Source organism: Aythya ferina, assembly GCF_964211825.1.
Source record: "Aythya ferina genome assembly, chromosome: 4".
NCBI classification, from domain to species: Eukaryota; Metazoa; Chordata; class Aves; order Anseriformes; family Anatidae; genus Aythya; species Aythya ferina.
The window spans coordinates 23,100,303-23,116,771 of NC_140300.1; the positions used below are offsets into that span (position 1 = coordinate 23,100,303).

At 36.3% G+C, this 16,469-nt stretch overlaps 1 protein-coding gene across 4 annotated transcripts in view; it reads right to left on the reverse strand.

Annotated features, from left to right (window-relative positions):
• ARAP2 (ArfGAP with RhoGAP domain, ankyrin repeat and PH domain 2) overlaps nucleotides 1-16,469 on the reverse strand; it is a 128,042-nt gene that overhangs the window by 87,701 nt on the left and 23,872 nt on the right. For all 4 annotated transcript variants that reach the window (XR_014692625.1, XR_014692626.1, XM_084518018.1 and 1 more), the window contains exons 7-9: nucleotides 14,985-15,054; nucleotides 9,371-9,491; nucleotides 6,280-6,461 (exon numbers count right to left, since the gene is read on the reverse strand). Coding sequence is in view for 2 of the 4 variants with exons in the window: in XM_084518018.1 (XP_084374144.1) it covers nucleotides 6,280-6,461; nucleotides 9,371-9,491; nucleotides 14,985-15,054 (373 nt within the window). In the remaining 2 variants the exon portion in view is untranslated. The remainder of the gene's footprint in view (nucleotides 1-6,279; nucleotides 6,462-9,370; nucleotides 9,492-14,984; nucleotides 15,055-16,469) is intronic.

Below are 16,469 nucleotides of genomic sequence, written 5' to 3' on the forward strand. Positions count from 1 at the left end.
GAAATCCTTCTTCTTCATAATATTTAAATCATAATTTTCTTCAGTGCTAGTATTTACATGATCAAGGTAGCTAGGTGTATACCTATTAGTCTTCCAGAAAGCTCAACCGAGCATTACTGAGAAGATAAGTTTGTCATTTCCCTTCCTCCTTCCCTACCCTCCACCTGAAATCAAATTAATTATGAAGCTTTTCATCACTATGGAAGCATTAGGCTTTCTACCACACTTCACGATTGCTTTAGGTGTATTTACAGCTCAGCGATATCTTAATAGCATAAAAACAAACACGGCAAAAAACACTCACATAGGCAAGTTTTAATTAAGCTGCATACAGAAGAGCTCAACATTAACTCTTAAATGTTCATTGAGTAATATTCTGCCCTTCATGTTCTTTAATATCTTTAACAACCTATGACAACACCCCAGAAAATTATTGTATGAATGTAAAATGTAGATCTTCCCTGTATAGATGGGCTGGTCACTGTCAGATTGTTTTTCTCTGATTCAATCGCATTAAAAGCGTATTATTTTAAACTCATTTTTTAGGGATTTGCTTTGTTTTTGAAGCAGGATACAATTAGTTGAAATCTGAAGTAGGAATAGTCAGAAAAACAACAAAACCTACATACATGTAATTCCTGTAATCATTCTTTCACTTCATACTGCAATACTACACACAAGCAAAAAAAAAAAAAAAAAAAAAAAAAGCTTTCTAAGAAGCTTTCTTACAGAATTCAAGTTATTTCCTGTTTCGTTATTTCTGATGTTATGCACAGCAATTGATCTTTGACATGTTTTCAAGTGCGGAAAACTGGAGTGAACTGCAAGCCAAGAAACTGCTGGAAAATTAGGAATACAACTTTAATCTATCATCCCTGCTAGAGCGTGATGCAAACAACTGTATCTAAAAAAAAGGTTGGATCATTTAAGATCAAATATAAGAAATGGACACAAAACACTTGTTCACATTAATCTCCTTCCCTCCAATATATATATCCTTGAATTTTTATATGTACATTTTAACATCTTGCTACTTCAAAATTGTACAAATCTGTAAAGAGGGAAGCCTGAACAAATTAAAGAAGGACAAAGGAGGGCAAATGGTTATATATTTTTCCATCACCTCCATGTATTTAAGGCATTCCATACCAGGTTCATTCATATGTTTGTAAACACTTTTAAACATAGAATCTATCAGCAATCAAGCAGGCAACTTTCTTTAGAGAGCTTCCCAGTTATCATTACCAATAACAGCTTACCACCACACAAAAAAAACAACCTCCAAAACTACAGGTGTTTGTTCTCCAGGTGGGGCGGGATGGATTATTCTTTTTCTCTCATTTTTTTTCCACCACTCACAGTAATTCAACATTCCACTCACCGCCCCATCCCAGTGCACATCAAGCACTTCTCCTCTTCTTCTCCCCTCACACAGCCCATCAACTATTTAAAAGGTCTTCCCCTTCCTCCTCTAGTTTCTTCTTTTTAATCCCCTACCTCTTTCTCTAGCTTCCTTTCCAAAACAGTCAGTAGCTTCTGTTACACACTAACTTCACAACAGCTTTCAAGTTTTAAGTAGCATCCACTAATCTCAGCTGGCACTTAAGCTACTGCTCAGGGCTCTTCATTAGCTCTCAGAGTCTTTAAGCAATTATTTTGCTTTCTACTCAACTTACATTCAATTCCTTTCATACTGCTGCTGCCATCACCTTGGACTCATTCAGTATTCACAAATTATCTCAGTGACACAATGAAGAACCTAAATACAACAAACACATGCACGCATCCCTTCCACTTTTACTTTACTCCCCCTCCTTCAGACGGTCAAGCCTGATCATCAACACTGACTTCTTGTTCTACCTGTCTTCCTTTTCAGCTCCCCCCATAATAGTACCCTTTGCCATCTTCTGCCTGATTAATATCATTTCCTGTAGTACATTGTTTGATGTTGTCCAGTTTTACTTTAAATGCACCATTAGCATTAGAGAGGAAATGAAAATTATTAGGTACTATCTTAGTGGTTCATTCAGCATGCATAAACATTCCCATCTGTCACAGAGCAAATCATTTCAATTTTCAACAAAACCAAAAACCTTCTGAAATCAATAAGAGCACTGAGCCAAAATACAACAAGAGGTTTTTGATGAGAAATGGATAGTATTTCACATATATAACAAAATACTCATCACTATTCAAGCTCTAACTTGGAGTGCATGCAGGGAAAAAGTTGTAAATAATCATGGCACGCAGCCATACATACTATTTCCTCATCTTTATATTTGGCAAAGTTTCCTCAAATACCCAGAAAATGCATCTATTTTGGAACCACTGAAGGCAGTAACAAAGAGGATCCCAAGTTCTCTTTATCAAAGCCAAATTCTTGTGCAAACACTGTGACATGTACACCCTTCCCTTACTTTTGCTTTACCAGTGAAACTTGAATACACCCCAACGAAGAGTGTATTTTCTGGCAGACCAGGAAAGCACATCACAGCCCTTCTGATGGTCACTAAGGGGAGGTTATCACTGGAACCATCACAGCAGCCTGACATTTCAAGCCAATGTTTGAGCTGTCATGAAAGATCAGATGACATGTTTTTATTTAAGCACGAATGATTTTGAAATAGAAATGGGAATTTCAGCAAGTTGCAGGTTGAACAAATTGATTCTGTACGATCTATTTTTCACTTCTGCTCCAGAGAGGAAGTTTAAGAAATTCACAGTACATAGAAAGTCAAAGAAATTGATGGTTTCTTCCCAGCACTATATCACTGCCAGAAGCACAGGCTAAACCAATCACTTTTTAACTAGAAATGGGCCTGAGACATGATGTTCTGATCTCAATCTGAACTTCACAAAGTTCATGTTGGTTATGCTAGGATTTGGCATTTGGCTTAGGATCTTCTTCGCTTTTAACAATGAAGAAAAAAATCTTTTAAAGTACCAGTGGACTCTCCTCCATCAAGTTTAATAGAAATCAATAAATCAGCCTGATCCGATTTCATTTCAACATTGTAAGAAGTCTAAATAGGTGTCTTTTAGCACTAGAGTTATAATAAACCCCTCTAAGTCTCTTTGGGTGTAGTTCTAGTATGGATGTGAATTCCAATATGAGCAGGATTCGAGGACTTCCCTGGACGTATTTGCCTGGTAATTACCGGCTGAAGCACAAACTTGAGACCAGAAATGATTTTTAGAACACCATTGCCCTCTGCTGGATTAGCTCTGCGTTACTGGGCTTTTCTTCAATGAAACAGTGAAAATAATTCAGTTTTCAACTTGAAAACAAAACACAAGAGGCATTGAGAGAAGAATCACATTCTATGAACGCTTAAAGGAAGAAGCTATTTCTCTTGATTTCCAAATAGGCACAAGACCCATAAAGAAAGAGACATTTGTTCAAACGGAGGATCTAACAAGAAACCTCTTAGGACCAGTTGATATTTTTGGTTTTAAGTAAACAAGCTTTGGAGATAAGCTGGTTTTGCACCATTTTTCATAATTTTCATTCAAGCAGAAGGAACTGACAGGCTGACAGCATGTATAAGCTTCATCCTGTTTCAAAGCTTGATTTTACTTTGCCTTCTGCTGCACTGCAGTCAGTGATCTCTGCAGAGCATCCATATAGCAGAAGAGAATAAACATCTTGCAGAAAGGCTGTGTAAGGGTGTGCTTTCGTGATCAGCTAAAGCAAATCTAAGTCAATGATGTTGAAAGGGCACAGCTGATATAACTCACCATACAGCCTCACAAGCAATTGATTGAACACATGCACACACAAAAATAATAATTAAAAACATATGAGAAAAAATTGATAAGGAGAACAGTATTAGATTGTTTTAACTAGTCATAATCTGCATCCTGAAAGGCAATAACAGAGCAAACAAGAACCCTTTGATAGTGAATGGCTCTAGAACAGTTTTCTATCAATGCACACAAAAAAATAGATCAAGCAAAGTGAGCAGATCTGGGAATGCCCTATGCCAACAGAGAAAGATCAAGGGACTATTTAAGACATGAAAGATACTCTCCTTATAAGCAGGCAGAGAAAGAAAGAAGGAAGAAAAAAGAAATCAGCGGGCACTGCTAGTTGCAAATGACCTACCATGCCTGAAGAGAAACTCCTCCACTAAGTCTATATTCCTCCACTAAAGTTTGTCCAGCAGTCAAGATCAGAATATCCATAAGGGAGCACTCAAAGTCATTCAGGGACATAAACTGAAAGCAGTGTTGATTCTGAAGATTGAAGTGGCTCATTACAACAAAAATCTGCAGAGGAATCTCATGGATGAAAATGCATGGATTCTCAGTGACAATCATAGAATCATAGAATCATAGAATATCCTGAGTTGGAAGGGACCCTTAAGGATCATCAAGTCCAACTCTTGACACCGCACAGGTCTACCCAAAAGTTCAGACCATGTGCCTAAGTTCACAGTCCAATCTCTTCTTAAATTCAGACAGGCTCGGTGCAGTGACCACTTCCCTGGGGAGCCTGTTCCAGTGTGCAACCACCCTCTCTGTGAAGAACCCCCTCCTGACGTCCAGCCTAAATTTCCCCTGCCTCAGCTTAACCCCGTTCCCGCGGGTCCTGTCACTAGTGTTAATGGAGAAAAGGTCTCCTGCCTCTCGACACCCCCTTACGAGGAAGTTGTAGACTGTGATGAGGTCCCCCCTCAGCCTCCTCTTCTCCAGGCTGAACAGGCCCAGTGACCTCAGCCGTTCCTCGTACGTCTTCCCCTCAAGGCCTTTCACCATCTTCGTAGCCCTCCTCTGGACACTTTCCAACAGTTTCATGTCCTTAAATTACCTGGAAAGTTGTTTTGTGTTTTTTCCTCCTTAAAGACCTCTGGCTCTGGACTTTACAGAAATAAACTAACCGGTAGATCACCTACCCATTACAATAATCAAGATAGGATTTAGGTATAGCTGTGCTCAGCTATGAAGACCATTTCCTCTCCATAGAGTTCCTCTCCTAGAGTTCTCCATAGTTCCTCTCCAGCCAAACACAACTTGCAGGCTTAAATTCAATGAGATGTAGCCCATGCACATTTGATAAAATATTATTTGTCTAAATTATTCTTTTAGAGTTTCCTTATAGCTACAGGAAAATAAAAAACCATAAATTGCACCATATTTTTCAATCAGTTGGTTGTTGACTGACCACAAAGAATGCACATGATACATACAATTTCCTCAGGAGAAAAATAAGTAGAAATAAAAAAATAAATAAAAATATTTCTCAGTCTCAAATTTCCTGCCACTGGAAATTTCCTAGGGAAAAATAGCAAGATCTAACGCTGAACATTACGTGCTCTCTCTTACAGATGTATCTACATAATTTCACACAGAAAAGAGAAACAGGTTAGGAAGTGAGATCAGCAACAACATGACAAGTTACTGAGAACCCATTCACATTTCAAACAAGAGTTTGCCTGTACACAAATTTGAGAGAACACAAGAACAAGGCACATAACAACATTTCCCCAAAACACCCCCTGCCCCCCTCAAGTTCCAGCAATCTGAGGGTCCTTGATTTCCTTACATGGAAATACCTTTCACTCAACCTCCTGCAAAAGATTTTTGTTCTACTAGTTTGCACAGCCACTCATTGAATCCAATTATCCCCTATATCTACAGCATCCTAGAGAGTTCCACCGTTAACTGCATTACATCAGAATATACTCGTGTCCAAACCAAAACAACAACACAGCACCTAGATTTGGGAGCTGGAATGACACAGCTACATCCTATGTGTTTTTGTTTTATTTAAAACATTGGGTTCGTTTAAAATATTACAGTGCACAAGAGAAACGGGTCAATTTAGGTTCTTAAAAACACACAGAACATCAGTTTTGAACAGTTAGCTGAAGTATCACTTATATACCACAGTGTACTTCCATGTAACAGTTTCTAGAGCACTGTATTATAGGAGGACAGCAAAACCAGTGCACAGAATAAGCCTCCTGAATTAGTAGAGTACTTATGACACATACTTTTAAGAGTGAATTAATCCCAGCCCTGCCCCTAACCTGTTGTGACACTCAGGGCTTTTCACTTCACCTCACTACATATTCGGTTGTTTCCATTGTACAACAGACATAATGATCCTTCTCCTGCTTTTTGAAACCTTCAGAGAATTGCAGCAATAAAGCACTACATAAAAAGAGGTATGCATTTATATTGAAATGCACCTATTCACAAAAAGCCATCAATTTCTAACACTAGTTAAATCATTTTTATAAGCATTCATTCACAAAAAGCATATGAAAAATTTACCTGCTCATTTTTGCAGATCCACACAGTATTCCCCTGAAGTAGAACAAAGATTTTGGCTTTGTATCCTTTCAGTTCAAGATATCCACTTTTCTCAGGGGCAACAGATGTTCGAGACTGAGAGTGATTATCAGACTGAGACTTCAAGGCATTGAGTATTGTATTAACCCAGTCATTCCTTTCTTCTAAAGAAGAAAAAAAAAACAGACAAAGATAGGTTATAGGTTAAGCAGCAGCTCCATTCTCTACCACATTTGTTTTTCTGTTCTTCCTACTATGCTTTGCTGATTGCTGGTACAGCTACAGCACAGAGAGAACATACACCTTGAAGAGGTGGAGAGGGAAGGGAAAAAAAAATAAAGAGAAAAAAAAAAACACAACCCAGGAGCCCGTATCAGTGGAGATGTTAGCAAAGATATCCACTCAACTCCCAACAAACCAACACAAATTTGAACTTATGCAAAGCGATGATCAAGATTTTTGAAGTCATGTCTACTAGTTCTGAGATGCTTAATTTCGGACAGCTTAAAGACTGAGGTGGCATATGGTGACTGAGGTGACATACAGGTGGCATGCTCACCTTCTGGAAGCCCAATCAACAGGAAAGAACTACAGAAATTATGTAAGCAAAAACCAGCGAGCCTAGAAAAATCTCTCGCTGAACACGGAAGCCACCCCCAATGCTATTCTGTTTGGCCATGCTTTTATGCAACAACATTTGGCAATTCACAGTCTATTCCATTAAGGTGTAGTGGTTAAGCTTGATATTATCACGGGAGCTGAGTAGTCAAGAAAATGCATGTTAGAATATCTTCTGTATGCATTATTAATTTAGCATCTTACAAATACATGAACACAAGCAGGTGAAGTAATAAAGCTCCACTCAGTCTCATACACTATGTTCAGATGTTTCACCAGACTACGATCAATATACTTTAACGCTGAATACATTGAATGAATTAGACTTGCCCTATGGGATTGAAATATCATGAATATTTCAACTCTGCTCTGAAAGATTCAGGTCATGAAATATGTGGGGGGCTGGGGAGAAGTTCTGTATATACTGTTCACAGCATCTTTCAAGTAGAAACAATCAGTGCCCAACACTGCAAAGAGGACCATTGAAACAATAACATGCTCACTTCATAAGTGTCACACGTGAAAGGCACCAGAAAACAGTCTGAAGAGGAAAACAGCAGTTGGACACACCAGCACAGGGTAGGTAATCTAAGTGCTCCTCTTAGAAGTACAAGTTTTTTTTGTTTGTTTGTTTGTTTTTTTAAGTGTTGTAAAGTCTTTAAAAGTAGTTTTAAAAGGTCACCTTAAAATACTTAAAAGGTCACCTTTAAATACTTAAAAGTATTTAAGTATAGTATAATATCACGTTATGCTAAAAGTTCATTGTTTTTTTTTTTTTTAATAGCATTTGACTCCAATTAAAATAACACATCTGAGCAGATGATGCTCTAATTCAGTACTGCTACATATTTAATTTTTTTTTTGCCCCCAAATGCTCCTAAACTTCCTAAAGCACTACATACGGAGTTTTCCCTCTATATATTGAGATCAAAACAAAAATACTGTGTTTTCAATATACCAAACAAATAACTAATCAGCACACTTAAAGCCAATAAAATTAGCACTATAACGTCACATATTGTGGACTGGCACTCGTACCAAGGGACGCAAATCACCAAAGTCAATGACAGTATTCCATGTTTTTATACTCCATCAGAAATAAAGGATAGCTAATATACAAGGTCCACGGGATGAAATATGTATAAAGGTCTCCATTTCAAAGTATTTTTAAAGAAGTTGAGTACTCTTGGAATAGTCCCAGAACAATTTCCAACCACAAATCCACAGAAGGAATAGCATCAAGTAACAGTCTGTGCACATACCCAAAAGCAAGCAGGGTTATTCACATAATTTATTATGAACATATCATCCAGCTCTAAACACAGTAAGGACTGAACTATTTGTACAACACTCATTTCTAACCTTAAGTGAACAGCTTTACAGACAGGCCACTAGGTCCAAAGACAGTTGTACAGTTGTATACATTCAATTACAATTCCATTTTCAAGCAGTTGCTCTGAATATATTTTATATATCAGTGTAAATTGTTAATGTCTTTACGGTATTCAAATGCAACATCCATAAAGCAAACTACGGCCACACAAAAAATACTGCACTAAGGTGGTTGTGCTCCAATTAGTAAAAATAATAAAAAAAATCTGGAAGAGAAAGGCAAAAATAATAAAAGTAGACCTACTTTTTTAACTTAGCTAAGAGCATAAAAATGCCTGAAATAATTTGAGCCAGACCTGATAAGAAGGATTTGTTCACTGATGTTGCACTCCTGTTACAGCCTGCAGCGAATGTTTACAACCAAGCTATAACCCATAAAAATGGGATTTGATAATGGAAATGCTTAGAGACCCTTAGCTATAATGGGTCTGGCATGTACTGCTGTAAATACATATTGCATATCCTTTTTTCTACCTATTCCATTTTATTTAATTGTTTCCATAAATAAGTCATACATGCACTGATATTGATTCTACATATTACAGCAGTAGGTTGATAAAGCATTAGAGTAGAAGGTATTCTAACTTCCCTTTCACGTTTGTATTCTCTATCAGTATGTGGCTGAAAATACTGTATAAGGCAATAAATAAAGACACACAGAAAAATCCAGATTTTCTCTGATCACATCATCACATCCAAGCCATCAACTTCATTGTTGCTCTTCATCAATTTTATATCAAGTAGTGACTCGGAACAGATGGCTGAGAGCACAAAGACTATAAAAGCTGCTAGTGAGACCTGAGGAATCCCCAGAAAAATCCATCTTTGGAAAGAATGAGGGAGAATGAAGAGCTGGAAAACAGTATTCTCATTTTGATATTTTTAAAGTGTATTTCAGCTCTTATTGCAAAGCATATAGTTATCTCTAGTTTCACTTCATGAGCCCAGAACAGCTGGATTCCAAAACTATTTCTCACAATGAGTTATATTTCACAAACAGAATTTATCAGCAGTGACAACATAGCTTTCTAGCAATCATTAGAATTACATGTTTTCTACATACCTTCTTTATCTACTCGAAAGACGAAAGTCCTATGGGATGTAACAACTTCAAATTTATTCTCTCCATGAACTCTTACTGTTGCTATAGCAGAGAGCAGTATTATTCCCTTTGAGAACACTTCCTATAATAAAAACGCAATAGAAATAGTTAATAACTTTCACGGAACATTAAATGTCTCCCAGGTAGTATTACGCACCATGATGTTTTGGATGTTCATATCCTAAACTGTGCTGTGCTCCTAGAAGTTCACCATTTATTATTAACAAAATTGCATCAATTAGTAAACCACTTCACAACCCACACATAGCCCACTTCATTGTTACATGTCTATGCACACTTACAGCCTTCTAAAATTAAGTAAAATTCCATGGTGAGATATAATGCATGTGAGAGATATAACTTAACAAGTCATCTCATGACTCTGCTATAGCAAAATGCAATTTTTTTTGTCTTAAATTTACAATTTTATGCCAAAGTAAATTGCATTGAGTATCTCACAGATCCTTATACATACACACTCTTAACTGTAAAACAAAATCGGGCAAGGAGGGGAAAAAAAAAAAAGTGCTTTCTCTAGGTAGAAAATTCCAGAGAATTTATATGTTCCTTCCCCTATTCATTCAGTGTTTAGCAAATAAGATTTTATTATTTTATTATTTTTATTTATTATTTTATTTTATTATTTATTAAGCACTGATTTTATCTTTGCACTGAAGGAGGGACAACAACATGCAAAAGTCCATTGCCTTGTCATTACTAACATTACTCGTGAGGAACCTCTAGCTTGGATCAGGTGGATACTTTTTTCCTAAATGAGAGAGGAGGAAAGCGATACCTTAAAAATATAATTTGACATCAGAGCAAATTTTCCCAAAGTTTCCTAATTTGCAACTTGGAATCAGGACAACTAAACTTAAAACAGCAACATAGGAAAAGTGAATTGCTACCAGAACTTTCTCCAAGTCCTCTGGTCGTCTTTTAACCTAATCAGCCTAAATGTTACAGGGCAATGGGTAAGGGCAAGAAAGCGCAAGCAGACATGCAATGCTTTGGAAATACATCTGCACAATTCCTGGATTACAGAGTTGACACTGTTCCTCCTGTCCCCAGTATGCTTTGATCAATTGTGATTTTTTTGACCACAATAATTCAGATATATTGCTAAGATTTACAATCCAGATGCAGTAAAATTCCAAGAGGCAGCTCCCCATAAAAAATTTGTATTGTAATAACTTTCCTCTTGAAGCATAAGTTATTATAATAGAGGAAACACTGTGAATGCTAAGTATGGAGGAGACACACAATATACATTTTCTGTTTACTGAGTTTAGTATAACACAGATTTTCATCAAATTCACACTTCTGTTGTTTTGCTTCTACACACTAATATTCATCAATGAATACTGTTTGAACAACTGCAGTTTAGTAAAAGATATGAAAACAGTGAACATGTTACCCAAGAGCTACTCCATCACTCAGAATTATCTGTGTTGCGCATGTATTTTCATTATGGCTATACTTGTTTGAAGACAGACTTGAACGCAGCTATTTGTTAAAGAAGGTTGGATATTGCATTAACTCTCAATGGAAAAACAAACATTACAGATTCTACTTCTAAAAGTGTTCAGATATAATTATATTACGGTGTTTGCAGGCATCTACTGGTTGTATTTGGTACTGTAAGAGAATAATTCAGACTGCTTTAAGTCACAGCTGCTTTATTCTACCTGCTTTGAAAATTTTCAGTCTCCTTTTAAGCTGAGTACAGTTTTGGTTTTGTTATTTAATCATCCTTTTTAAAGCTTTGTTCTCCCCAAGGCATATGTATTTTCAAATACCGTTTAAACCACTGTAATTTCTCAATCTTATTTCTACAGCAGCGTCTGTTCCACATGTGAGAAATGCCTACTCTTTGAAACAGTGCAGACAAGAAATTAGGCGATTTAAGAAAACAGAGAAACAACAACAAAAACACACCCAAGAACCTTGCAGATATTTCTTCTGTTACCAGGTGGTCTAATCTACTTATAGGGCTGCTAAAAATTCTCTGATTAAACAATTTTCTAGTCAGGAAAAAAAAAGTTTTGTTGAGAACATCTGCTTTGATGAAAATGTTTATTTTCAAATACAGCCCAATGGAGCCCTACCTTACCAGGTGTGTTTCTGAACCAGACTGAAAGATCCTGGAAAACATAGTCCTGCACTGTTTTGGCTTTCCTTCCACAACAGATAAAACATGACCTAGTTCACAAACAACAGTGATTGCCCCGTTTGGCAGCAAATTTCATTCTTTGTTATGCTTACATGCAGCATAATGCAACAAAATAAATTTCTCCATATGAAAAGGCAAGACTTTACTAAATCACAAATAGGATCCTAAGATGTTTTTAAACACAAGTTTTGAATATCACCAGCAGTTTCGCTTTACCATAAAGTACATGTTAGAGCATCAGAGTTCTCCTGCCAAAACCAGGAAAAACTTTGAAAGAAGTCCTGCACATACTGTATACTTGAAAAGAATTCTGAAATTACACCTTCCACTCTCCAGCTTGCTCTCACTTCAGTTGACCACACTCTGTTATGACAAAACCACACAGGATATTGCTGTGACCACATCAACTTGCTCAGAACCATGAATACAGGAGAAATGAGCAGCAGCATCAATTCAAAGAAAAACAGTTCCTGGGTCATATAACATTTGAAAAACAAAAACAACACACTACACATTTTTCTCATATATAAAGGGAAGTAGTCTGCATTTAGTAGAAGGTAACACATAGTTAGATGCAGATTAGAAAAAAAAAATTGAAAAAAAAATCAAGTTTAAATCATTCCAAGGCAAGTTTATATAGAATAAGCAGATGTTTTCAGGAACACTGCCCTCTCTGTCTTCCCCCCCCCCCATCCTCCACTCATTTCACTCTTGATTAGACACTTGCACACTTCCCCTTGTTGAGAATTTCACTCCTCTCAAGTTTCTAATTTGAATAGCAAATAAAGCTGTTTAGTACTGGTAGTGTTTCTGGGTAAAACAAACTGTTATTCTATTCACTCTACCCTTTTCTGCTTGTAATAATCAGAAAAATATCTGAGTATGGATTGGTTTCCTTTTAAGATCTATTTTTTTAATTGATATTTGTGAAAGCAAAAGTGTAACAATTCCTTTATAACATATTGTCTGTGTATTGGAATATCCTTGGACAAACACAGATTAGAACAGATGGATCTTGCCATTAAGACTGAGGTCAAATGATAACTTCCTCATATAAACGTAACTAGACACAGAGTTAGGAGGAGGGCCCTGTTGCCCACAGTGAACTACCTTTCCTACCTTTATCAGAACCAGCTCCTGAGCTGCATGGAGGTATTGCCAGGTCTGCAAATATTTACAGAACATGCTGGTAACCATCTAGCAGGCAATATGAACGCTCTCAGTGGGGGAAGAGGGATCCAACAAAGACCACTCTGCCAAAAAGCTCATGCTCTCCAGTGACTCCATTACTTACCCAAAACCAATCCCATCATGCACTCAGAACTATGGACAGACAACTATTTTCCTCCTATCTGCAAAGTACTCCAAATGTTTCATCAAATCCTCAGCTATCATCAGAATGTGCCTTCATCTTCACAGTTCTTGGATATAAAAAGGTCTTACAGTATAGAAAGGAGTTAACAAATCAGACACACAAATTTGAAATTGAACACAGACCAACCAGCGACACTTTCAACTCCAGGAGCATGGTTTTATACTCTGTTCAGGAAAAGGGAGACAAGGAGCCTTCAAACCAAGACTCCTGCAAGCTCTTGATGGCCCAAACTGTCACAAATATCTTTTAAATAGAGGATGCAGAGTTGGAAGCTTTTTAAGCAACTGTGCCACATTAAATATTCCCTTCAACATATGGGATGATTTCTGGAATCTCCTATGACAGAAACCTGTAAGTCCTACTCTAGACTTAGTGACCCCAAAGCAGTCTCTAGTGACCTTCCAAAATAAGCAAATAAACCCCCAGTGCTTAAGCATGACTTAAAATTCTTTGAAATTATCATTCTTTGCCTAAATATGCTACAGACAATGTTAAGCAAGTCCCAATGTCATAGGATTTTTATTTATTTAAAAAGTCTTTCTTAACAGCTAACTCTGTATTTCTGCTTGTCTAAAGCAGAATATGGTATGCATATCGCAAAGTGGTATGGTATGAATATCACAAAGGGAGTAACATTTTTGGTCCTTCCAACCCAAATGTTATTCTATTGTTCTCTTCATCTACATAATCATGTATTCTACTGTAAATGAAGAACAATAAGCAAGCAAAAACAGGTTGTCTCATGTTCCTCATCAGTAGGCATAATGAAGCATGATATAAATAATTTTTTGAGCTTGTTCACAATTTCTCTGGACCCTCAGGACGTACACAGCCATTTTCTACTTTAGTTCTCCCCTTTCATAATCTGCTGAAATATGTCAAAAAGCATGCACATTATATAAAGCATCTGCGGAATACTTAGTGATTATCACTGCCTAGCATAATGCTTGGGAACTTTTACCCTAAGTTGTATTTTGGTCTTAATTTAATATGCATCTTCTTCAACAGGAAATTCTTTCCAGTGTTTCAAGCAATACACATGCACGTAACCTCATTTCAAAATATGCATATTATGCATTCATCTATCATTTTTGATTTTATGAAGTTCTGCAGTTTTTCCAAAAGAAGTGAATTAATCACATAGCAACAGAAAAATAATTTTAGTCATCTGAAGTGTATTAAATAGATAATAGGAAAAAGAAGAAAAAAGGAAATTTTTAGAAAAAAGAAGGCAAGGTTTAAAGATAGGTCTCAAAAAAGCAATGGCTTCTAGTGTGAAAAACAACATCAAGCACTCAGGTAAGTCTTTTCCAAGTTTCATATATTTTTTTTAAAAATGATTACTTTCAAATCCATTTTTACATCATGTATCAGAAGCAAACTACTTGAAACAAAACAACTCATGAGCCTGCAAATCTTTCAGTAAGGATCTGTCTCTTAGGTACAGAAACAAACAAAGCCAGCCACTCACATCACAGAATTATGCTTATTTTAAAGAGACCCATTCAGACGTAAACTAGTCCCATGTTATGTGATTATTCCTAGAATACGCAAAGGAGAGACAATTAAAATTAGTGACTAGGAAAGTGGCATGGAGCATTTGTTTTTAGAAGGTCTTCCAGGCCAAATTTTCTCTCAAAAACAAACAAACAAAAAAAAAACACACAAACAACAAAAAAATTAACTAACATGCTGGATTTCCATGACAAGACAGTTTGCAGCTACCAAAGTAGCATTTGATCTCTTAAATGTGTTTTTCATGATCCTGTTCCCTTTTGCAGAATGCAGCAGTGTCTCTCCTTCACTAAACTAGAAAGTTCTGATGATATCTACCTGGAAATAGCAGGAACACTAGGCCTTCTAGACAAGAGGATGAAGAACACATGAAGATCTCAAGGACACATTAAAATAACTAATAATATCTTATCCTGATTTTGCAGTTGAAAATATATTTAAGACTCATTCATAATTATTTCTTTATCATGTATATTATACACATGCATTTTTGACCCAAACATGTCACTTACCTTTTCGTTATTGTAGTAAGAAATGCTGTCTCCATCAAATTTAACCCAGCGCTTCTGAAACATACGTTTGCTGTGAACCAAGAAGTAATACATTTAAAATTACAAACAACACTGGCTTTTAAGAATATCTCAAGCACAAACTAATGAGAAGTAAAAATCACATTTAGCCTCCTGTATTTGGGCCTAAACATTCTAGAAATTAAAATTTACACCTTTTTAAAAGGAGAATATTGATTTCAAATATAATAAACAATATCACTGGAGTTTTTGGTGACTTCATGTTTGTATTTTTTTTTAATCAAATATCCCCTCTCTTTCCCCTCCCCATCCTCTTTATCGTATCCAAAGTGACAAAGGAAAAGAGCTTTCAATAATGTACTTTTGCTTGAATCTAACAGGTATAAAGGATGAGAACAGGCTATTTTTACAGAAAGCAAAGGAATACTCTGAAAACAGAGCATACCTTTAAGTATTCAGAGCTCTTTAAGATCATTTGCAAAAAGGAAAGCTGAGAATCTGAAGTGACCATCTCACTGATAGGTCCATGAGAAGTTCATCCCTGTTTACATATTACAGTATGTAAACCATATAGAGTCAACCCCAGCTGAGCACTCTCTTCCCTGACCAATGAATAAGAATCAGTCACACCAAATCATTCAACAACTACAATGTTAAAATTCATTATCAGCCTCTGTCATCAGATCATTAATGAGAAGCTCATTTGATTACCTCAGTTTCCTGTTAATTTATGCTCTTTAAGAACCTCCTTAAAAAAATAAAAATAAATATATATATAAAATATGAACCTGAAGCAGTCCATCATGCTCATTAAAAATGTTGGCAGCCTGTTAGTTATCATCTATAAAAATTTAAATTCTAAGATGTATTAAACAAGTTAATTAAGCAAGAACAAGACACCTCTCTAACATCTCTTTTCCCAATGTTATTTCCTTTACTATTAAAAGAGAGCTCTGTTTTAGGATTAGGAGACTGCGATAGTTTATCAAAACTTCAATCAAATAGCAACTCTGGCTTAATTAACTTGTATTATATGACTACAATAAATCTTCATCTTTTCTGACCTGGAAAAGCCAATGTAGAATTTGTTTTCCATTAAAATATCAATAAACTTTGAGATGTTACAGAAAAGAAAAGTGAACCTAAGTGCCATGTACAATGTAAACAAACTCAATGGCTTTACAACTTATAGTGAGTTCACTAAAAAGGAAAGCTGTACTTTAAATGCAGTTTACAGCAAATTAAGGAAACAGTGCATCTTCGTTCCCCTGAGGAGACACAAAATGCCAGGTGTAAATAACAGCTTTATAAAAAACAAAAAACAAAACAAAAAAAAACAAACAAACAAACACACATTCAGCTGGCAGGGACTGAAATCACAGAATCATTTAGGTTGGAAGAGACCTCCAAGATTACCCAGTCCAACCTCTGGCCTAACACTAACAAGTCCTGCACTAAACCATATCA